The sequence below is a fragment of the Vigna unguiculata genome, chromosome 4 (genome assembly GCF_004118075.2).
Source record: "Vigna unguiculata cultivar IT97K-499-35 chromosome 4, ASM411807v1, whole genome shotgun sequence".
NCBI lineage: Eukaryota > Viridiplantae > Streptophyta > Magnoliopsida > Fabales > Fabaceae > Vigna > Vigna unguiculata.
Window position 1 is genome coordinate 35,926,382 of NC_040282.1, and position 26,220 is coordinate 35,952,601.

Below are 26,220 nucleotides of genomic sequence, written 5' to 3' on the forward strand. Positions count from 1 at the left end.
TCTTTATTAGAAATAATTCTGGCTGTTTTTTGGCCCTCCTAGTGTATGTAGATGATGTTATTTTAACAGGAAATTCCCTAAAGGATATCGAGGATGTCAAAGCTCTCTTAAACAGTGCTTTCAAGATCAAAGATCTAGGAAATCTCAAATACTTTCTTGGTTTTGAAGTGGCTAGGTCCAAAAAAGGCATCCACATATGCCAACGCAAGTATGCCTTGGATATACTAAGCCAAACTGGCATGATTGGCTGCAAGCCTTGCTCAACACCTTACCTTAAAGACAACAAAGATCTATATGATGCTGCTGAAACTCTACCAGATCCTACTGTCTATAGACAGCTTATTGGGAAGATTCTCTACCTCACTAACACTAGACCAGATCTTTGTTTTTCTATACACTTACTTAGCCAATTTATGCAGGCACCCACTATCAAGCATTATGCTGCTGCTCAACATATTCTCCGATACATAAAAGCCAACCCCTCACAAGGACTGTTCTTCCCTGCTGACAATCAGATCCAACTGAAAGCCTTCAGCGATTCTGACTGGGGTACTTGTCCGGACACTAGAAAATCCACCACTGGATTCTGCATCTTCCTAGGTTCCTCTCTTGTTTCCTGGAAATCCAAGAAACAAGGAACTGTTTCTAGGTCTTCTACTGAGGCAGAGTATCGAGCCCTTGCTACTACAACGTGTGAGGTTCAGTGGCTTAGCTACCTCCTGCGTGATCTCCAAATTAAACCCACGCAAACTGCTGTTATGTACTGTGATAATAAATCTGCACGCCACATCGCCCACAACCAAAGCTTCCATGAACGCACTAAGCATCTCGATATCGATTGTCACGTTGTTCGTGAGAAGGTGCAATCCAATCTCTTCCATCTTCTTCCTATCAGCTCTGAAGAACAGCTTGCTGATGGCTTCACCAAGATCCTCCATCGTCGTCAGTTTCGCACTATCACCTCCAAGCTTGGCCTGCTGAACATCCACAGTCCAGCTTGAGGGGGGATGTTAGCTTTGTAGGTGGTTAGGGTTTGTTAGTTTTGTAACCGCTTAGGGTTACCTTTGTAAAGCCATCACAGAACCTATTTAAGATAGGTTTGTGATCTCCCGTAGCAGAGAGTTTTGGTTTCAAAACAGAACACAAATTAATCAAGTTCAGTTCATGATTCTTCATACCTGTTTTTTCTGTTTCTTCCTTGTGCACTTTTCTCTCTTCTCACAGAGCCCCTCTGCACACCATCTTCGAGTTGCTGCCATGGGAGAGATCAGAAGATTAGGGTTTCGTACACCCCTCTGCCAAAACCATTATCTGTGCTAATATTAGATAAATAAATATTAAATATATTTTAAACATCTCACTTTCATTTCCAATTTGTATGAATATTTACAAAAAACATTATACGATTTGAAAAGCGTAAAATATTAAATATATAAACACTGGTCATCGATGAACAGTGGATGCATTGAATGCGTATATATGTGGTTATGGTGATTGCTTAATTCACCAACACCGATCTAGCTTTAATACTCCCTGCATTCTATCCATCACTTTTTCTGTGTGATGATAAGACCCACAACAACGTCAATGAGGAATCCGGTTCGTTTCAGATTCATGATGTTTATGCTGTGTCTGATGTTGCAGGTTGTTCATGGTGAAGAGCAAGTGAGATGTCTTCCAAAGGAGAGGGAAGCACTGCTCCAATTCAAGGCTGCCATTGTGGATGACTACGGCATGCTCTCATCGTGGACTACTCCTCACTGCTGCCAATGGAAGGGGATTCGTTGCAGTAACCTCACCGCTCATATTCTGAGTCTCGACCTTCATGGAGAGTTTGTCGGCCTTCACTATCTAAGTGGAGAGATTCACAAGTCGTTGATGGAGTTGCGACAATTACAGTATTTAAACCTCAGTTATAATTCCTTTAAAGACAGTCACATCCCAGAGTTTATTGGTTCCTTCAAAAACTTGAAATACCTTGATCTCTTTTCTTGTCGTTTTAGCGGAAAAATTCCAAGTCAGTTTGGCTCTCTTTCTCATTTGAAATACTTAAATCTAGCTGGGAATTCTCTGGAGGGTTCTATCCCTCGTCAGCTTGGAAATCTCTCCCAGTTGCAGGAGCTCTATCTTGGAGACAATCCTTTTGAAGGAAATGTGCCATCTCAACTTGGTAATCTCTTCCAGTTGCAGGTGCTTTCTCTTGGAGACAGTTCTTTTGAAGGGAATGTACCATCTCAGCTTGGAAATCTCTCACATTTGCAGGAGCTGTATATTATAGGGTGTCATGCTCTAAAACTTGATGATGGAGGTCAGTGGCTCTCAAATCTCATATCTCTAACCCATCTTTACTTGGATTCAGTATCAAATCTTAATCGTTCTCATACTTGGCCGCATGTGATTGGAAAGCTACCTAAACTAAGAGAACTCGGTTTAATTGATTGTAGCCTTTCCGATTATTTCATTTTGTCATCTAGGCCTTTTAAGTTCAACTCTTCTACTTCCCTCTCGGTGCTTGATCTTTCATTCAACACCTTCACGTCACCGATGATATTTGAGTGGATCTCAAATACCACTTCCAGTCTTGTTGAGCTTCACCTTATTTCTAGCCTCCAGGAGGGTTCCACATCAGGTCATTTTGGTATGGCCATGAATTCGCTTAGGTATCTTGACCTCCGCTCTAATACATTAAAGGGCAGAGATTTGAAATCTTTCACGAATATATGCACCTTGTATTCTTTAAACTTGTATAAGAACAATTTGACAGAAGACCTCCCATTCATTCTTGATCATTTGTCTAGTGGTTGTGTTAGACACTCATTGCGAGAATTGGATTTGTCAAATAATCACATCACGGGAAATTTGCCCGAGCTTTCAGTATTTTCATCTCTAAAAGCATTGTTCCTCGATCAAAATCATTTAAGTGGAGAGATACCTCAAGACATCATATTACCGCCAAATTTGGAGTCTCTCTCAATTCAATGGAACTCTATTGAAGGTCGAATCCCAAAATCATTTGGAAATGCATGTGCTTTGTGTTTATTGGATATGTCTTCTAATAGTTTGAGTGAAGAGTTTTCGGTGATAATTCATCACTTATCTGGATGTGCAAGAAACTCATTACAAGAATTGAGCTTACAAGGAAATAAGATTAATGGTACATTTCCTGATCTTTCAATATTTTTAGCTCTGAAAAAATTAGATCTTACTGAAAATCAATTAAGTGGAAAGATATATGAAGGTAGCAAATTGCCACCTTCATTGGAGTATTTGTCTATCCAATTAAACAAGTTTGAAGGTGGAATTCCAAAATCATTTGGAAATGCATGTGCTTTACGTTCACTAGATATGTCACAAAATAGCTTCAGTGAAGAGTTTCCAAGGATAATCCATCATTTGTCTGGATGTGCTAGATATTCATTAGAAGAATTATATATAAACAATAATCAAATTAATGGAACACTGCCTGACTTCTCCATATTCACATCTTTAAAAAGATTATATCTTTATGCAAATAAGCTAAATGGAGAGATTCCTAAGAATATTCAATTTCCACCCCAATTAGAGAAACTCTACATGGATTCAAATTATTTAAAAGGTGTGCTCACTGATTACAATTTTGTTAATGTGTCTAGGTTACAAGAATTATGTTTATCTGACAACTCATTAGCCTTGGAATTTACCCAAAATTGGGTTCCACCTTTTCAGTTATTCTTTATAGAATTGAGATCTTGCAAGCTAGGTCCAACATTTCCCAAATGGCTCGAGACACAAAATAAATTTCATTCTATTGACATTTCAAATGCTTCAATATCAGATGTTGTTCCAGAATGGTTTTGGGGTAAATTATCACTACAAGAAGGGATGACCATAGATATTTCATACAACAAATTACGGGGTATAATTCCAAATATTCCACAGAAGTTTCTTATTGATGAGATGTCACTCAGATCAAATCAATTTGAAGGTCCTATTCCTCTATTTCTACGAAATTCTGGAATCCTTGATTTGTCTAAAAATGAATTCTCAGATTCTACTTTGTTTTTATGTTTGAATGGTACAATTGAGACTTTATACCAATTAGACATATCAAATAATCAATTATCTGGACAAATTCCAGATTGTTCACTACAAGAAAATTTCTATTTTGCTAGAGAAATTAGCGAGGGAAAATATTTGTAGCTAATTCCTCGCTAATTTGCGAGAAAAAAGTGAAAGAATAAAATTGTAGCAGGTTTGTAGCAAAATAGCTACAGATTAGCCAGAATATATATTTGTAACTAATCTCTCACTAATTTGCGAGAAAATGGCGAAGGAAATAATTTGTAGCTTTTTCGTAGCAAAATAACTACAAATTTACTAGAACATATATTTGTAGCTAATATGTAGCTAATTTGCGATGAAATAGCGAATGAATTAAATTGTAGCTGGTTCGTAGCAAAATTGTTACAAATTTACTAAAAAAATATATTTATAGCTAATCCTTCTCAATTAAAATATACTATGATTATTTTTAATTTTAATATAAATATATATTTTTTAATTTAAATTTTTTGAAATTATTTTTAGTTTAGATATTTTAAAATTATTTTTAATTTAAATATTTTAAAATTATTTTTTAAATATAATGGTAAATATTGAAATATAAACTATAAATATAAATATTAATAAATTAATTAAAATATATAATAAAATAAGATAGGAGATTAAATATACAAATTTCAATTTTACTAAAAGAATTAAAAGTTTAAAATAAATATAAATTACTTTATATTTATTATATTACTTTAATAAAATATTATTAACATTATAAGAAATTAATTAAATATAACTTATCGAGAAACTAATTATAATTAGTTATTTACTATATCATTTGTTATTTTTCATGAAAAAAGTATTTTTTACCAGTTTTTAAATATAATTATATATATTGAAATATAAATGATAAATATAAATATTAATAATTTAATTATAATATAATATATTATATACTTTTAAAAAATATTAAATTATTGATTATTTAGTGTTATGTTATATTTTTAATTTTAATATCGTTATTGTAAAACATAATTTAAAATTTATTTGTGTCTCTTAAGTAAAAGTTTAATTTATTTTCGGTACCTCCGTATCCAATATAATTTTCAAAGTATTTTCATAAAAACTCTTTCTCTTTCATAAAAGCTTTCAGTACTTTCCTTCTGCAACCTTTGTTCATCTTCTTTTCGTAGCATCACCTTCGTATGGGGAAATCTAAGAAGAAATTTCCTCGCTGATTGAAGAAAATGTAGAATTTGTTTCATTTATCTCCATCTCATACTGTTCACTGTGGGTTCTATCTCTTACCACCGTTCGATCATCTCCGTCTCACTGTTGTTCGCTGTTGTTCTTCCTCTCACCATCGTTCGAGTAGTTGCATCTATTGTTTGCTCCTATAATCGGTAATTTACTCTTCTCTTTGCTTTTCAATCTTCAATATTCCACTCACTCATGACAATAATTTTCGTTTAAGAGCTCATGGGATCGTTCACTCTATTCACGTTCGTGGTCGCGGCGCCATAACTCATTTCATTCTTCAATTTTTGAAGTTCGTTCGTTCTGTTCGTTTGCGAAGCTCGTCATCAACACTGTTCTACGCGGGAAGTTGTTGGTCTTAGGTTTTGGTAAGTTTAGCAAAATAAATGGTGATTTAGGGTTCTGAGTTTTGAATTTCTCGTTGTTCACTTTACCAATTTCTCGTGTTCTAGTGCTGGGTTAATTTGCTCATTGAGATTTCAGGTTAGATGTTAGTTTTGGTCTCATTATTGTTCTGGATTAGAACCATTATTTTATTTCTCAAGCATATTTTTGTGCGAGAGAGACCTCTTCCGATCCAAACCTTTTTGTTTCCAATTTCAATCCAATTCTAAGGGGGTATGTGTTTGGTGTTGTTGATGTAATGCAGGTGGGAAGCTCGTTTATCAGAGCACCAAGAAGAGGGCTAGCAAACTCAAGTGCTCTGTCACTGGCAAGAGGATTCAGGGGTATGCTTTTTGTTACCCTTTCAATTCCTTCTTTTTCATTGTGGTGTGTAGTTTCAGTGTTTTGATATTGACTTATTTTGTTCATCATCTGCACCTATGCTTGCAACTGCTTCAAATATTCTATCACCTCATCCAACATTGAAGCTTTATCAGTCTGCATAAGTTAAACAAAATCCAAGTCTATATATGCTTATGTAAACCATAATACATAATACGAAATTCCATAGCAAGCCACGCAAAAGCAGTTAACTATATGATGAATCTATTACTCAACTAGCTAATATTGCTTAATTCTGTTAATCAATTAATTCATAAATATGATGTACTCAACATTGCATGTTTCTTTGCTTTCCCTTGTCTATATATGATATGGTTAAGTGTGGGTTCTTTTTCTTTGTCTTTCTCCCTCATCTTTGCCTTTGATTTGTATGTTTTTGGTGGAAAATGTTTGTTGTTTTAGTGTTTATTGTATAATTGACATGAGGGCCTACCACTGGAAAGGGTTTCCTGTGGAAGCAGTTGGGTGCCTCTTCACTAAATAGCCTTCTGTCAGAGCATGAAAACAAGTAATTCCACTTCTTGTGGACTATATAACTGCACATTCCAGAGTCTTTTTTTCTTTATCAAAAACAATAATGATCATGTAAAATTTTTTAGTGTATCAGGTGTAGTTATATGTAGTGTAAAACTAACTAAATTGATGACATCACATGTTAAGAAATTTTTAGCAGTTTACAAGTTTTGGTATTTTACCAATAATGGGTGGACCATTTGTGAGTTTAAGCATTAGTTTTGTGTGTTCTGACTACGTCTGCGACACATACGTAATTATATTGCTCAAGCTTAACATTTAAGATGTATGAATTTCAAATTCCCTATTAGATCCATATAAGTGAGTATTACTTTTGGTAATGGAGATTTGTTTTTTTAGAGTTATTCTTAGTTGATCGTATAGAAAAAGAATCTAGAAAAGCATTAAGAATAAATAATAGGAGAATTAGAAATTGAGTTGATCATGAAAACTTCCTAATCCTAGTTATCGAAGCGTTGACAAACTAACTAATTGACAAAGAAAAATTTATGAGTGATTAAGCCCCAAGAGGCATTAGGTTCAATGAAGTTATCTAACTAGTTAAAAGAAAACAAATCATGTTCCCAAATTAGGATTCACAAGGAAAGATATAGCACTTCCTTAGCCAAATGAATTAGCTGCACGTATTAAAAGAAACAAATAATGAAGTTAAAATATTCACTACAAAAAGAAAAAATAATAATAAAAACTTTCCTCCGTTGTCTCTGTAGAGTTTGTTTTTCCTCTTCCCAAAAGCCAAGAGAGAAGAATGGATAAACTAAAATAACTAAAAGTATGTTCCAATACATAATTTAAATAAAAATTTAGATGTTGTGTAAGATTAAGGACTATAAATAAAACAAATTGTGGGTTTGGGCCTTGAAAAAACTTAAGATAATTAAGTTGATTCATGAAGTAGTAATGTGTACTTATCATTCCAGAGTCTTTTTTTAGCATTTCTTTATTAATTTTGTTGGTTTAAAGTTGAGAGATATATTAATTTTAATAATCATACTATTCTAAAATATCAACAGATGCAACAACAGAAGACACAAACTCAACCCATTGTCAGTAATTTCTTTCCTAGTTCATAACTTTGAATCTCTATAAATATTGATGTGACTTTATGTTAAGTAATAATAAAAAAGAAAAAAAGAACTCCAACTAAAAAACACAATTGATCAAAAAGTTTAATTAATTTTTTTGTTTATTAAAGGTACAATTTTTGTGAAACTTAATGTTTTATTTAAGATAGGATAAAATATATTGAAGAAAAGTGAAGTGCAAGGTTTCAACCCGAATATATCTAATTTGAAACTTAATGTTTTATATTATCTATGTTTAGAAGTGAATTCTCAACAAACAATAAATTTCACTAAAATATTAATAATTTTTTAAAAAATGATTTTTTAAATATATTGAATTTATATTTATATTTATTTATATATTGTAACTACTGTAATCACATGGCAGATATAATATCTATCTTCAATTAATATTTACTTATATTTACTTTATTTTAAATAATTTTTGTTCTTAATTTTAATTATGTCTTCAATTAGTGTCAATCTATTCTTTTCAAAATGTTGACCAATGTTTAAACTATCTACAAGGACAATGAGACCTGATAAAGGATGGATGTTACGAAGAAAAGATCAATTTGGTAGTATAACTGAGGAATTTAGAAATGGCGTTGATGGCTTCATTCAACACAGTTGCAAGCACAGACTGATATGCAAGCATTAATGCAAGCACAAATGAAGGCACAAGCAGAAATGCAAGCAGCTATGCAACAACAGATGCAAGAGCAAATGCTATCTTTTAAGAGAGAATTATTGTCTGCTTTGAAGAAACAAGAATGAAGACATGTCTTAAAGAATCTAAAACTTTGTTTGTGTTTTAATTGTGTTGATGCATTACTTTTTGTTGATACCCTCCAATGCTTTTGTGTCCTAAAACTATTATACATTGGTGGAAACTTTTATGTTGTTTTGTACTGTTGGATGGATATACTTTGATCATTGTAGGATTGATTATCTATCCTTTTTAAATAGGTATTGCAAATATTGGAGGTATTTAGACACTTTTTTGTGAATAATTTATTTTCTGTCTTCTTTTTTTATTATGGGCATAGGTTTATGGACATGACTCATAATAGAAAGTGAATAACAATTAAGTAATTACAATTAACAAAATAATATTTTTAAATCTAATATTTTGTGAATAACAAAATCAGTGATAAAAGAATTGCGACAAATTAGCTACAGATTAGCGAGAAACAAATTGCAACAAATTAGTTACAGATTAGCTACGGATTAGCTACATATTAGTGATAACAGAATTGCGACAGATTAGCTACGGATTAGCGATAACAAAATTGCGACAGATTAGCTACGGATTAGCGATAACAAAATTGCGACAGATTAGCTACGGATTAGCGATAACAAAATTGCGACAGATTAGCTACGGTTAGCGATAACAAAATTGCGACAAATTAGCTACGGATTAGCGACAACAAAATTGCGACAGATTAGCTACGGATTAGCGACAACAAAATTGCGACAGATTCGCTACAGATTAGCTAGAAAATTTAAAACTTTTTCACTTCAATTAAAGATGGAATAGAGAGGGATTAGCTATGAATTAGCTACGAATTAGCTAGAAATTGTAAAACTTTTTTACTTCAATTAGAGAGGGAATAGAGATGGATTAGCTATGAATTAGCTACAGATTAGCTACGGATTTTATCCCTCTCTAATTAGCTACCTGTATTTAGCTACGGAAAATTCCCTAGCAAATTGATAGTTAATCTGTCGCAAAATGGTTTAGCTACGGATTAGCTACGGATCAGCTACGAAATTGTTCGTAGCTAATATATAAAATTTTTGTAGTGGTTGGAGTCATTTCAAGTCATTAATTTATTTGGATCTGAGTTACAATAATTTCTCAGGAAAAATTCCTACTTCAATGGGTTCACTTTTTAATCTTCAAGCATTGTTGTTGAGAAACAACAACTTAATAAGTGAGATTCCTTTGTCATTGAGAAGTTGCACAGAGCTAGTAATGTTAGATATGACAGAAAACAAATTATCTGGACTTTTTCCTGCTTGGATTGGGAGTAATTATAAAAAACTGCAATTTTTAAGTTTGGGAAGTAATAATTTTTATGGAACTTTACCAATGCAAATTTGCTATCTCAAAAACATTCAACTCTTGGATCTCTCCATCAACAACTTATTCGGGAAAATTCCTAAGTGCATAAAAAATTTTGTTGTAATGGCTGACAACATGTCTTCAGATGAATATCACGGTTATAGTTTCCGAATAGGGGAATCTGGAGGCATAAAATCATATGAGTTGAATGACAATTTGATGTGGAAAGGTTCAAAACAAATGTTCATGAATGATGAATTGTCTCTTTTAAAAGGTATTGATCTCTCAAGCAATCACTTTTCAGAAGAAATTCCGATGGAAATAGAGGATTTATTTGGGTTGATTTTATTGAATTTATCAAGAAACAATTTAATAGGGAAAATCCCTTCAAATATTGGAAAGCTTGCATCACTTGAATTTTTGGATCTTTCAAGAAACCAACTAGTTGGTCCCATTCCTATTAGTCTTACTCAAATTGTTCGACTTACCATGTTAGATTTGTCACATAACTATTTATCTGGAAAAATTCCAATTAGCACACAATTACAAAGTTTCAATACATCTAGTTATGAAGATAATCTCGATCTTTGTGGACTACCGCTTGAGAAATTGTGTATTAATGAAGAACAAACACAAAATCCAAATGTTAAAGGTCATGATGACGAATATTCATTTTTCAATAATGATTTTTTCATAAGTATGTCTTTTGGATTTGTTATAAGCTTCTGGATGGTATTTGGCTCAATCTTATTAAAGCGTTCTTGGAGACATGTCTATTTCAAGTTCTTGATCAGTTTAGCGGACAATATTAATGACAAAGTAAACGTCTTTACGATGATATTTAAGGTGGATACAGATTAACAGGTAATGATAGTATAGTCCTTATATAATTTATTTGGTCTCCCAACCAAGTCTTTATTTGTTACTTCTATATATCTGTTCATTAAAATAAAATTATCAAATACTGATAGTATCTTGAAGCAAATTTTATTATCATTAGTCTTTAAAATAAGTATTTGTTAATAAATTAAACAGCTGTATCCTTTTTTTATACGTTTGTTGAATGTTTATATTTTAAATAAGTGGGTTTCAAAAATATGAGTATTTAAAATGCATATTTTAAGTTTAAAAGTTGTTTCATTAGTGAGTATCACTATAGATATTCTTTAATTCATTGTATATATTTATAAGTGAAAATAATATATTTTTTATTTATTTGGGGACATGAAATAGCAACAAACCTGCTTGTTCCTTCGAAAATTTATTTATTAATGATTTTAATTACTACCATGAAAAATCATGATTCCCCCCTAGTTTTTTCGTGTGATTAACCTAACTAACCCCTTTATTTTTGTTTTCAGGCAATTGAACGTCGTAATATTGTGGGACTCCAACATTTGAACTTGTTATAATGCTTAGATAAGGTAATAAGTTGGAAATTATATATGGTTTGTTTAAATTCCATTACTGTGTGCTTATTAAAAAACACCTTCATTGTCAACTTGGAAACTAGTATGCATATTTTCATTTTACTTTTTTAATTAAACTATAAACCTTATTTAGTCTTGTGTTTGTAATGAAATATAAAGTATCAATTTACTCATACTTTTCCCATAATCCAAACTTCGGTCTGACATATTACTTTAGTTAAATATATTTCAGATATTTGACCCCAATTTCAATTTTGCAAGAACTAAAGAGATATGAAAAGAAAATACAGTGTACAAGTTTTATGAATCCATCACTGTCCACTGTCATAATCTATAACATATAACATATAAAGAGATACATATATTTGATATTTGATGTCTTTTTTTTTTTAATTTTACCCTCTTAGTAACTATTTTTAAGTTTAAATAATATTTATTATAAAAGAAATATTTTTCAATTTTATCATTAGTAACTACTTTTTAAAATAAAAATAATTACTTATTATAAAAAAATTATTTATTTATTTTTATCTTTTTAATAATAATTTTTCAAATTTAAATAATTATTCATAATAAAGTATTATTTTAAACAATATTATTTATATTATTTTTTTAATAACTAAAATTTATTTTATATATAACTACATCTATACCTATATATATTTTTTGTTTTTCAATTTTACCATTTTAATTATTATTTTTAAAATTCAAATAATTTATAAATATTTAAAAAGTACATCACACAAAAAATAAAATAAAATAAAATAAAAAGAAGAAAAAGAAAAAGAAGAGGAAGAAAAGAAAAAATAAACAAAAATAAACAAAAGAAGAAAAAAAGAGATAAGGTCTTTTCTTTTTAGCCCAACTTACTCCTAAAGATACAAGAGAGAATGGGTTCTCATTTGACCTTTGACCAGATAAATATTAACTACCCTGTATCCTCTCTCTCCTTAATTAAACCCTTTTCAAAGGGGTGTCTAGAATTCGGGAAACTTAAAAAATAAGTCTTTATTTAAATTTTATTTTTTGAACTTTTTTTATACAAAAAAATTAGTCTTTGAATATAATTTGATAAAAAAAAGTGTCTAAAATGTATATATTTAAGAAAAGTTATATCATTAATTTTAATATAACCTGTTTTTACAAATAAATCTCTCAAATTTATATCAATATTCTTTCATTGGCTTGGATTATATATGTCTTTATTAAGAGTAAAATCATCATCTAGTTTCTCAATCTCCTCCTTGTTATCATGGGTTTAAGAAACAAAATTATCCTCTTCACTAACTACTTCTTTTTCTCTATTGTTAGTTTCACCTATATCTATATTATTATCTTTCATTCAAAGAGCATCCACATGCATTTTCTAATTCATTTTTCTTATCTATTTTTATAAATTTATTCATAGCTCCTTTTTATCATATGCAATTAAAGCTCAATTATTCTCTTCCTCCAGATTTTTAAATAGCTTGATTTAAAATTTCTAGTTAACATATTTACGTATTTTTATATAAAATAAAAAATTATAATATATAGAACATTACTAAAGATATTTAGATGAAATGAATGAGTTAAAACAATAAAATCTGGTTCTGGGTGTCAAGAAAGTAAACTTTATAGTAGACTTACAATATCTTGAAGTTTTAAGTCTCTTTCTCCTTCTCAAGTCTCAACTTTTTCATGAATTATTTTAAGATTAATCATTAATTAAAATAATTAAAATAATTAAAAAAATGTATTGTTCCTCTCAACTCAATAGTAAATCTATTTATCGCTAAACTTAAATTATCTTTCTACAAAAACTCAATCTCAACTTTGAATTATACTTCAATTAATCTATTATCCACAAAAAACATACTAAATCGTAATATAATTAATAGTTTTGTAAAAAAAAATTTAGTTCTTTGTCATGATATATGCAAAAAAAAAAAAAAAAAAAAAAAAAACTCTCCAGAAACATGTAAATCTAAAAGTACCGAAAAACATAATTGGGCAAAAGAAATGCATTTCTAATTCTTATAGAAATCCAACAAACAAAATAAAAACAACAACAAATAGAAAGAAAAAACATACTAACCATAAATGAGGACAAAAGATTGATACACACGAGCAACATAAGATTCAAGGAATGTAACCTGCCAAAACTCAAATCCTAAAAAAAGACTCTAGAAGATGAATATAAGAAAGCAAGGAGAGAAAACAAAAGTCACAAGTCACATAGAGATAAAAGAAGAAAATAGAATTAAGATTGATTATAAGAAAATAAAGATAATTAATCACTATCTTTTTCGTAACAAAATCATAATTTACTAAAAAAAGATTTTAACTAATTAAATATCATATTTAATACCAATAAAAATTAATAGACACTAATAATAATTTAACTAAATTTTATTTTTACACATAAACTTATAATTAATTTAATAGAACTAGATTAGTAATAAAATATTATTTTGTATATTTTTTTTCTTATATAATTAATTTAAAAGAGGTATATTAGTACTAAAAAAAATTTGAGGCCTTTTTTCTTAAATATAATAGTATAATTAATTTAATAAAAATATTAGTAGTACAAATTTTCTTTTGAAACCTTCTTTCACTACAAAAGAGTGAATATTTGTGACGATTAAAATTACAAGTTTTAAAGATAAAAACCGTCACAAATGAAATTTCTAACGGTTTAAAAAATCATCAAAATTATACATGTCAAAAATAATTTGTACAAAAAAATTTAACCACTAGTATTGTTATTAGAAAGAAAATACCAAAAGTTAAAAACCGTCACAAAATATAAAAATCGCCAAAAAGTACATCATATTTTGACAGTTAAAAACCGTCACAATGCTACAAAATATATTATATTAATAAAAACAACAACAAATAGAAAGAAAAAACATACTAACCATAAATAAGGACAAAAGATTGATACACACAAGCAACATAGAATTCAAGAAATGTAACCTGCCAAAACTCAAATCCTAAAAAAGGACTCTAGAAGATGAATATAAGAAAGCAAGGAGAGAAAACAAAAGTCACAAGTCACATAGAGATAAAAGAAGAAAATAGAATTAAGATTGATTATAAGAAAATAAAGATAATTAATCACTATCTTTTTCGTAACAAAATCATAATTTACTAAAAAAAGATTTTAACTAATTAAATATCATATTTAATACCAATAAAAATTAATAGACACTAATAATAATTTAACTAAATTTTATTTTTACACATAAACTTATAATTAATTTAATAGAGCTAGATTAGTAATAAAATATTATTTTGTAGGTTTTTTTTCTTATATAATTAATTTAAAAGAGGTATATTAGTACTAAAAAAAAATTGAGGCCTTTTTTCTTAAATATAATATTATAATTAATTTAATAAAAACATTAGTAGTACAAAATTTTGTTTGAAACCTTCTTTCACTACAAAAGAGTGAATATTTGTGACCATTAAAATTACAAGTTTTAAAGATAAAAACCGTCACAAAATGAAATTTCTAGCGGTTTAAAAAATCATCAAAATTATACATGTTAAAAATTATTTGTACAAAAAAATTTAACCACTAGTATTGTTATTACATAGAAAATACCAAGAGTTAAAAACCGTCACAAAATATAAAAATCGCCAAAAAGTACATCATATTTTGACAGTTAAAAACCGTCACAATGCTACAAAATATATTATATTTTAACGATTAAAATCATAAAAAATTTTTAAATTACTTTGAAATTTTTTTAAATTCTAAAAATATTTATTAATTGTTTTTATTCGATAACCAATATTTTTATTATCTATTTAATTTAAAATTATTATTTATGTATTACTGAAAATAGCTTGGTCAATATGTATTGATTTGGTCAAATAGTTTAGCTTATCTATACTCAAAACAAAACTATGTTTCTGTGAAGACAATTATGGTTTTAGATGGATGGACGGCAGATTAAATAAACAAGATTTTTTTTAACCTAATTATCATAAATATAATTTTATTTTATTTAAATGATGAATTTTATTTTATTTTATTTAAAAAATAAAAATGTTCATAAATAAATATTATTTTTATTTTAAATTTATTGAAAGGTTTACTTAATGATATTATATAATACTGGTATAAACATCAATTAAAATGGTCACTTAATTTTTGGTTTCACATGTAAATTGAAAGAGAATATATATAACATCATACTTGGATAACAAGTAACAGTTTTAAAATTTACAAGGATTACATCTTATAATAAACACTCTTTCAAGATTTTAAGAAAGTGATGATTTTTTATATATTTTTATGAATGCTGCCATATTTTTTTATTACATTTTTTAATCTAAAATTTAACTATTCAAATTTGTTGATATTTTAATCACAGTTTCCTATCGATGTACTAATAGCTTTTAGTATTAGCCATAAGTTATTTCTGATAAGGGTTGACGGAGACTTTTCCAAGTCTTCCCCAAATTACTTTCTGCATCTTTTCTTTTTTGTGTTTAATAAATATTTAATTATTTTTAGAAGAAATAGGGATATGTACCTTTTCAGTTTAAACATTTTTATTGTTTAAATTTTTAGTTGTGCTTACATTTAAAAAAAAAAACTTTATCTATTACGTATTATTATTAGCAACAACTGAATATGTATAACATGCTTAACAAAATAAGTTAAAAAGAAATCTAAAATTATTACAGCCAATATCCACATCAAATACAAATGAGTTTTGTTTTCATGCATACCATTAATTAATATAAATATTTTTCTGTTATCAATTTATTTGTAAATAATTTCAAACATAATTTTAAAATTATTTTCTACAAAAATGAACAACTACACAGAACAATTAATAATTGGTGCATAAATTTTTGTTTATACAAGACATTGAAATATCAATTTTCGAATTTTATTGCACTGGCATGATTTTCAAGGTGTGTTTTTGTTTTGTTCCTACAAAGTCGTATATGGGATCACGCCACTTTATACAATTCCAAATTCAGTGTTTAACCTAATATGTCGGCTATTCTCTCTTTATTTTTTTTAAATTGTGTTTGGTTTCTATTCTTTTAGCAAAATATTAATTTATTTTTTCTTATTTTTTTATTTTAATTTGATCCTTACTTTGAAATTTTTGATGTAATTAAGTGTTTTTTGTTAGTTATGCAGTAACATTATTAAATGGTGACACATGTCAGTTTCTGAATTTTTTTACTTTTATTTAATTGTTTAACAAAATTAAAAAATTTATCATGTGTCAAGTTAATCTCGTGCCAGTGACCGTGTGATGCGACAGTGACAATATCGCGTATCACGATTATGTCTGGTGTCATCTTCTTGGTCTTAATTTGGTTACTGTATTTTTATTTTATCTTAATCTAGTCCAAATTTTTGTAAAAGTTGTGCAATTTCATCCCTCTCCAAATTGAAAAAAAAATTATTTTTTATATAAATGTTATACAAATATTTTTATTAAATTTGATATTTTTATTCAATTTGATATTTTTATTATATATTTTTAACAAAATTAAGTTTATTTAAATTTATATTTCACATTTAACCTTATTTAAAATTATTTTCAAATTTCAAATTTATTTGTTTTTGATTGATATATAAAATGGTTAAAATTATTTTAAAATTTATATAATTGTTATTTTCACACCAACTCAAACATATGTATAGAAATTATTGAACTTTACACATTTTAAAAATGTACAATTATTTGAAATATAAATTCAAATAAAAAATAATATTAAAGTATGATGTAATAAAATATCAATATAATTTATTAATTGTTTTTTCTATTAGCATTATTTTCTATTAACAACTTTAAAACAATTTTAAATGAAGTTCAATGCAGAACATAAATTTAAATAAACTTAATCTTGTTAAAAATATTTATTAGAAAAATCAATTTTGATAGAAGTATTTATGTATCATTTATATAAAAAATAAATTTGGTTTCAAAATTTGGAAAGGGACAAGATTGCTTAATTTTTACAAATAATGGAATTAAATTGAAACAAAAATAAAAATACAGGGACCAAATTGAGAACGAGGAAATGACATCTTACATAATAATGGCATGTGGCACTGTCACTACTGCATCACGATGTCACTCCCCGTTAGAGATGACAAATAAACCCGTCCCCGTGGGTATTGCCCGAACCCGTCCCCGTTTTGACGGGGAATCCCCGCATTAACTGGATATGGGTATGGGTATGGGGAATCCCCGACTTTTTCAATTGGGTATGGGGATGTACATATCCCCGCCATAATACCCGTCCCCGCCATATCTCTGTCTCCGTTTAAATTATTAAAATATTCATAATTAATTAAGTAATTCTCTCTCTCTCTCTCTCTCTCTCTCTCTATATATATATATATATATATATATATATATATATATATATATATATATATATATATATACTTTCTATTTTTTATTTTTTTTAATTATTTGGTTTGTCATGAAACTCATTCGCATCTCCAATATATTTTTTATCTTATCATAACCTTTATGTAATTATGCTAAAATGATGTATGTTAATTAAAATTTTTTTATGCCTTACATTTGAATATTTATATTATTTTTTAATATTTTTATTTATTATATATTTTCCTTTCACATAAGAATGTTTATACTCTCAATTTAAGGTAATATAAAAAAAATTCTTTACTTATTATTATTAATTTTTGTTTAATTTGAAGAACTCTTTTGTTTCATTAAAATAATTTTCGTTATTTTTCAACTATTGAGTATATATGTTGATATTTGAAAAATTTTCTTAGTTCTCTAAGGTATTTTTCATCTTATCATACCTTAATTATACATTTGATTTCCTTTATGCGATTTCTTTCGATAGTTTCTCAAATTATTTCTAAAACACATATTTGTTAGTTTTTTAATATTTTTATTTATTGTTTATTTTCATCATGTAGAATAATATTTCGATATATTCTATCTAATTATTTTTTATTTTATAACTCATTATTAATCATATTGTAATTTTTTCACTTTAAATTATGTTTGAAGTGGTTAAAATTATATATATATATATATATATATATATAATGATATTTAAGAATAATATATGATAATTCACTACAAGAAAAACATGAAATAGTGACTGATTTAGTCATTAACCCATATCAATCACTATTTTTCATCATTGGTGGTAGTAGTTGATTTATTGTCTGAATCAGTGATTAAATTAGTGACCGATTCAATGATCGAATCGGTACTTGATTTAGTAACCAATTTAATTACTAATTTATTTGTAATTTAGTGACAAATTATTTGGGCACTAATGATATTTCTTTTTAATTTTAACCACTTCAAACATAATTTAATAATTTGTTCTCTAAGGTATTTTTCATCTTATCATACCTTAATTATACATTTGATTTCCTTTGTGCGATTTCTTTCGATAGTCTCTTAAATTATTTCTAAAACACGCATTTGTTAGTTTTTTAATATTTTTATTTATTGTTCATTTCATCATGTAGAATAATATTTCGATATATTCTATCTATATTTTTTATTTTATAACTCATTATTAATCATACTGTAATTTTTTCACTTTAATTGTATAAATAACTTTTATTTACTACAATATAAAAATTTAATGTAATTGCTATGAATATTTTTTTGTCACTATCCAACATATATTGAAGTTCAAAAGATACAAAATCTATGTCAAAATTTTATTATTGTGTTTATTATTTGTTCTTTGTGTCATTTTGATCAAGTGATGTATTATAACTTTTATTAGTGTACTAGCATAAACACAGGCGCTATCGCGCCTATGTGTATGTATTTTTTAAACTAAAATGTTATTAAGTTAATATATAAACTAAAATTATAATATTAGTAGATGATAATATTGTAATGTTATTAAGTTTATATATAAACTAAAATTATATTTATTAAAAATAAAGTGAAGTATATCAGAATAGATGAAAAAATAACCATTGATAAATAAAGAAGAAGAGAAGAAGTAGAGATAGTCGATTTTATAAAAAACTTATAAAAGTAATGGTCAATTTTTAAAAATTTAATAAATTATTATATTTAAAGGGTAAACTTGGTATTTTGAAATGTGGACACAAAAAAAAGAATCTTCTTTATATATTGTTATAGATAAAAAAGAGATTCATTAGAATTTAAAAAATTGAAGTAAACAAACATTTAAAATATATTTTAATTTGAATATTTTTTTCCTTTTATATTTTTTGAAATATTTTTTAATTTTATCAACTAAGTTTCATTAATGTTGTAGTTTGCAAATTTAATAAATGTTTTGGTTCTCATGAAATTTTAGTTGGTATTCTAATATAAAATATAGACAATTATAATTTATTTTAAAGTATTTGATATGGAAGAAACAATCCTCCTCCTAATATTGAATATTTGATAATATTATGTTTTCTTTACCGTAATTTTTTTCTCTTATAAAAATTAATATTGAAGTTGTTAGAACACGGGTACGGGTATGGGTACGAGATTATACCCGTTACCCGGTGGGGATGGAGATGGAACAAAAGTTTAATACCCGTTGGGTTTGGGTATGGGGATGAAGATGAATTTTTTCTGCGGGGATGGGTATGGGATAGCGAAACCCGTCCCCGCCCCACCCCGTTGCCATCCCTACTCCCCGTGGCACGTCTTGACATGTTATAAATTTTTAATTTTTTAAAAAAATATTAAAAAATAAAAATAAAAAATTCAGGAACTGACACGTAACACCTCTTTAACGTTGTTATTGCACCACTAATGAAAATAACTTGATTACATCAAATTTTCTAAAATAGAGACTAAATTAAGATAAAAAAAAGTGACTAAATTGACATTTTGCTACGAAAATGAAAACTAAAGATATAATTGAACCTTATTTTTTCTTCTTGAAAAGTCCTATATCTATGAGGGTCACATAACTTCATAACAACTTATGCATTTATCGTTATACGGAATGGAATGCAATAAGGAAGTCATAATATTTTATTAAATTACATTTAAGCTCATTATAATATTTTAAATGAGTTACGTAATAAAATTAATTCGTCATTTAATTCTAACATAACATCCTTTAATTTTTATCTAAAGATCTGTCACTGCTAGGGATAATTCTTTGGACGCTCACTTGATAGTGAGCTCTACAAATCTGAGATGTTAGACAATTCTCTTGGTCGCGTGGGGCGTGAATACCAAGGGTTTAACGTTGGACACCAAGAGCCAATTGAATTTTACTCCTAAGTTTCATCAATAAAATTCTTTTATTCCTGTTTTGTTAACTGTTGGGTGAGACTAAAATTTTGACAAGTAGTTATAGAAATATGATTTTTCACTTTAACCTTTAAGATCGTGAATTAGAGGTATTAGATTAGATAAATACTTTTTTTGTTCCGTTTTGATGTACATGATGAATACGTCCTTATTAACTTTATTAACCCTTTACCCAGCTCTTTACCAGCTGATCCACTTCGATCCAATCTACCAATTGCACTTACTCACATCATGCCTTTTCAAAATCAAATTTCGTTATTACTCATTGCTCCAATAGTCACATCATGTACTATTTTGAACTAGCAAATGATTTCTGAATTAATTAAATGCATTTCCGCTAGAATAGAGTCATGGTTGATTTGTACATGGGACGTCCTAATTTATAAGCGTAGTAATCCTTAAGACTCTCAGCGTTGTTAATATTGTCCAGCGAATAAATCCATAAGATTTTGTATGAGGATGGTGTAGAAGGTTAATTGGGAATCCACAAAGCTTGAATGGGGTTGAATCCACAGAGCTTGAATATGCAAAAACTAAAATTAAATCCACTTTTTCTTACTGAATGAAAATTCGGAAACGGAAATTAACACCGACACTCTGTTAGTATAATTAGTATATGCTTTTCACCATTTTTTTTCCACTAGCTCAAACTACCTGCCATTTTGTTTCACGCTAACCCTCTTTTGTTACTATTAAATAATCCTGCAATGATGTATGAATCATCACAAACATAGTATTACAAATTACTATTAAGTAAATCATAGTTAGCGACTACTCCACCTTCATTATAGTTACACTCCTCCATTGTCATGTAATCTAGAGTTTGATCATTGAAAAGTTTGAACAAGAGAGGGTGCACTATTGCATTTTCCATAGTCCAAAGGGCCTATTTGATATAAAACCATTCATACGGTTTATGACAAAAGTGAAGGGGGCATTGGGAAGATAAATGTTGTCAATCAAAGATGAAGATTACGAGCTGTTATATTATGGCAAAGTTTCAACCGAGATGGAAGATCCCATGTTCCATAATGCATGCAAAGCTTATTTAATGTGTGAATTCCTTGATTCTCTTTTCTGTGTACAGAGCTTTGTAATTAACTAATGGTGTTGTAACTTGATCTTCTGATTTTACATTTTGTTGAGCTTTGTCTGTTGTTTTTATTAATGTTTTTCTATCTTGTTGAAGTTGAAAATGTTTGCCAATTTCTAGTTTAGGTGGAAACATTGGACATATTTGTAAAATGGTTACAGAATATGTTTGAGTGAACTATTACTGTAAGGTGTGAAAGGCTCGTCACTATTCCAGGTACTACTAGCAAAAATGTCAATAAGTGAAGTGCCAGAACCCCATTCAAGCTTTGTGGTCCCAATTAACCTTCGAACCCTAGAAAACATAATATAAGTAGAATCTCCAATTTGTTTTATTTACATAAACCTATCTTCAAATTTAATTTTAAATATTAAATAATCTTTTTTTTTTCTGTATGACGTTAGTAATAACTTTCACCTTTTATGATCTCTTTCATGACAAATGACAAATAAGCATGTAACCTCATTTATCACTTAACATTGTTTACTACAACTTAACTTAAGAGAAAAGACATCTTTTATAATATATATGTATATATATAATATATACATAATATATATATAATATATACATAATATATATATAATATATACATAATATATATATATATATATATATATATATATATAATATACATATATAATATATATAATATACATATATATATATATATATATATATATATATTATATATATATATATATATATATAATATACATATATAATATATATAATATACATATATATATATATATATATATATATAATATTAGTTTAATATTTAAAATTTATTGGCGAGTTGGTGAGCAACCTGGCTCATCACGAGTTCAACCCGTTCTTAGTGGGTTGGATTCATTTTCAACCCGTACTGAAATTTGTAATTTTTTTTAACCCAACCCGACCCAAACCCGTGATGAGCCGGGTTGGCTCGCGGGTTATAACCCATTTTGACGACTCTACCCATCAGATACCCGTTTACTTGTGGATACTCGCATAACCACAAATATTTAAAAGAAATATATTTTATAAATTTTTCAAATAAAATTATAAAAAATTTAAAACATCGTATCTATGAAATTAAATATAAATATAAATTAAATTTTAAATTTTACGGACAATATGGACAGTATAATATCCTCACCAACCATTTATAAACTAATATCAAAATATTTATTATCCATTATGTAAGGAGACATATACTTTTGCCATTTCTATGTACAGATGAGATGACCCAATTTTCAAAGTCTTTTATTTTCATTTTTTTAGGAAAAAAGTGGTATAAAGGCATCCGGTATACAATTTCCACATTTATTGTGTTACGTGATGATGCTTCCACTCTTTTCCAAGTCCTTTCCAAGTTTTTTTTTTCTTTGGTGGAATGCTATACAAGAAGTCCAATGCAGTTTATAAAAGTTTTCACGTATTATGGAATGGGATTGCTCAAATCTTTTTTGTTTTTGTTGTAAGTGTTCGGGTAAGGGTGCTTGGTTCGCAAAGAAGAAAGTGATTTTTTAAAATTTATTTAGAAGTAAAGTTTTGGAAATTATTATTTGTAAATATGGTGTAAAAGGATTAGAGTAATGCTTTACTTCATATTAATATATATTTTTGGCTGATAAAAAATGTTTTTTTTATTTACTTACATGATACTATCTAAATAAAATAAATGGATAGAACTTTAGTCGTTTACTAATGAGATGAATGAATTTTCTCAGTCATAGAAAAAAGTGTGGTAGGGAGCATCTTCCTATTGAATGTCCACATTTATTGTTTCACGTGATGATGTTTCTCGTATTTTTAAAAGTCTTTTCCAAGTCTTTTGGTTTCTTTCATGGAATGCATATTAGGGATCAGTGCATTCACGTCAAAATTTCCAAATCTGGACTGGATTACTAATATCTTTTTTATGTTCCTTTTATTTACTTACGGTAATACCATCTAAATGAAATAATGTTCGCATAAAATAGTATAAACACACTACAAAATTCTTTACTCTTTTATTTTTAACGTCTTATTGCTCCGCTAAGAGAAACTATTAATAGGAAGGTAATTGTTGTAAAAAATTAAGTTATTATTGTAATATTATATAACAAAAAACTTATTTATGAATGAATATAAAATTGTAAGATATATTATTAAGTTTTAAGTCTTTCTTAAATTTGGTTATTTTTAGTGAAGTTTTTATTACATTTTTGTGTTTTATTCAGTCATTAAAATTAAATTTATTTTTAATTGAATACTTAATTTTATATTTTTCTGTTAATTATGTGATAAAATATTATGTGACAACAACATTATATGACAAGGCAAGTTAACTCTTACGTTACATAATTAACTGAAAACTATCTCTATAAATTGTGTTATACCGGTGGATTAAACATATATTTTACTACAAGTTGAGGAAAAATTAAATATATATTAAGTATGTTACTTTCATGTCTAACTTATAATTTTTGTGGAGATGTTTAAAGAAAATAGTATGAGCAGTTAAATATAAAAAATTAAATACATTGATATACTTTTTTTTTAAGTTTGTATTTAAATATTCAAATATAAGTGAAAGAATACGAAAATAATAACTAATGAAAGAACATAAAAGAATAAGAATAAATATGATAAAAAATTTCATTTATGTTCTTGCAGAAGAACAAATAAGATAAGTTAGGCACAAGCGTCACCTGGTCCGTTATCTCCTCAGTTGGTCTCTTCCTGGTCGATACATGTTAGCTTGGACCCAGGAGGGGTTACCTGTAGAAGAGTCTCTGAAGCTCAAGTAAGTCAAAGTTCTCCGAAAGTCAAATCAGTGATTAATGAATGCGTACCTTTAAATGATGGGGTCCACGTGTATTTATAGAGCATTAATGACGTTTGACCATTTCATGGGTTGGGCCTTGACTTGGGCTCTAGGTGGGGCTTGTGAGTGGGCCAGGGCCCAAACCCAGGCCCTTAAGGTTTATTAGACGTGGATGTTTCCATTATGTTGAGTTCATTAGAGTGGTCGGCCTAGGTTCTAAACTTAGCGGATATGCTGGAGTAGTCGGTCTAGGCCGGCTATTTGTCTTTATGGCTTACGTTGGTGTAGGTTAGGCTAAGCCGGCCTAGGCTGGATACTTGGCTGCCTTGATATGCACATTGTTTACTTATTTGGTCTAGTTTGGCTAGGTGTGGTACACTAGTCCCCCAACCTTGTCCGATATGAGTTGTCAGTCAAGGGTGATATGTGTTAATATGCTAGCAGAACCGGCTAGGTGTGATACACCAGTCCCCCAGCCTTTAAGTGTGGTGAACAGTATTAAGGCTAAGAAGTTATAACCGTCAGAAGGTAGGTGAAGGGGTGTCAGTTGGTCAAATCGGAAAAGTTTTGGCGCCGTCGTTTTGAAGTGTCATATCCTTCTTAATGATGGTGTCGATTGGTTTGGGGTATTATTTTGGCGGGAAGATTTTCGTCGTTTGAGATCGTGGACTATAAATGTAGATTTGAAAACAGATGGGAGGTTACTTGTTTCATTTGCGAGAATTCTGAATCCAGAGATCTTGTGCACGTAATACTGTCCGACTAGTCCCCACTTTCGACCGACATCTTCTCGTAAAAAACAAAACCAAGTATGTCTAGTAGTGATAGCATGTCTACGTTTAGTAGTAGAGAGAGTACTGAGTCGGAGAGGAGTAAAGATAAACGGCTTGGTGACGAGGGTACGAGTTCTATGGTTGGTACTAGTGGGATGTCAGTGGAGGTTGTGAGGGAGGTTCGGGAGGATCCCCCCGAAGAGTTAGAGGAGAGCAACTGGCTGGCGAAAGGCGGCTACGGGTGGGTGGCTAGTGATGTTCGTGATCACTCGTCTCTGTTCAGGTGGTCCCGCTTACTGAACTCTTGGTTGAATTGCACACCTGTTATCTCCAAGGGTGTCAATAGGGGCATTGTTTCTTTGGAGAGGGTCAGCGCTATCGACCGGGTATGCCACGGGCAGGAAGGGGCTACCGAAAAGTTCTTCTACATGTACATGTGCCACTTCTCTCAACTTCATGTACGATTGCCGCTAGACGATTTTACCATGGGCGTGTTGCGGGCGTTGAATGTGGCACCCACACAGCTGCATCCGAACAGTTAGGCTTATTTGCAGGCCTTCCGCATCTTGTGCCAGTCTTTATACTTGGAGTCCACTCCTTACGCTTTTTTGTATTTCTACGATACTAGACCTCGGCGGCCGGTTACTTGGCTATCCTTGATAAGTCGCCCTAGCATCAGCAGACTGGATGCCTTATCCCAGTCTTTCAAGCATTTCAAGGACGGGTACTTCAAAGTCATCGTCAAGGAAGGGGGTAAATCTCACTTTTTGAATGCGGATGGGAGTACCAAGTTTCCCTTTAGCTGGACCAACAATCCTTCTCGATATAAAGACATGGGAGTGGAGGAGTTGTCGGCTGGTGATAAGGAGGTGGTGGGGATGTTGTTGAAGTTTGTCGATAAGTTGCCTACTAAGGGCCTAGTTAGGATTTATAATTCTGTGCATCCGATAATAGATATTGAAGGTGGAATTCCAAAATTATTTGGGAATGCATGTGCTTTGCATTCATTGGATATGTCATATAATAGCTTCAGTGATGAGCTTTTAATGATAATTTCTCACTTGTCTGGATGTGCTAGATATTCATTGGAAGAGTTAAGTCTACAAAGTAATCAAATCAA

At 29.1% G+C, this 26,220-nt stretch overlaps 1 protein-coding gene and 1 long non-coding RNA gene across 2 annotated transcripts; both read left to right on the plus strand.

The window, feature by feature from the left end:
- Positions 1-1,587: 1,587 nt before the first annotated feature.
- On the plus strand, positions 1,588-4,179 carry LOC114180842 (receptor-like protein EIX2). The gene is made up of 2 exons (XM_028067134.1): positions 1,588-1,599; positions 1,645-4,179. Exons 1-2 carry the CDS (start codon positions 1,588-1,590, stop codon positions 4,177-4,179), a joined length of 2,547 nt encoding a protein of 848 aa, XP_027922935.1.
- Positions 4,180-5,162: 983 nt separating this feature from the next.
- Positions 5,163-8,671, plus strand: LOC114182458. Its single transcript, XR_003604094.1, has 4 exons — positions 5,163-5,435; positions 5,507-5,657; positions 5,939-6,017; positions 8,202-8,671. It is a non-coding gene; the product is annotated as an uncharacterized LOC114182458 (long non-coding RNA).
- Positions 8,672-26,220: the final 17,549 nt, after the last annotated feature.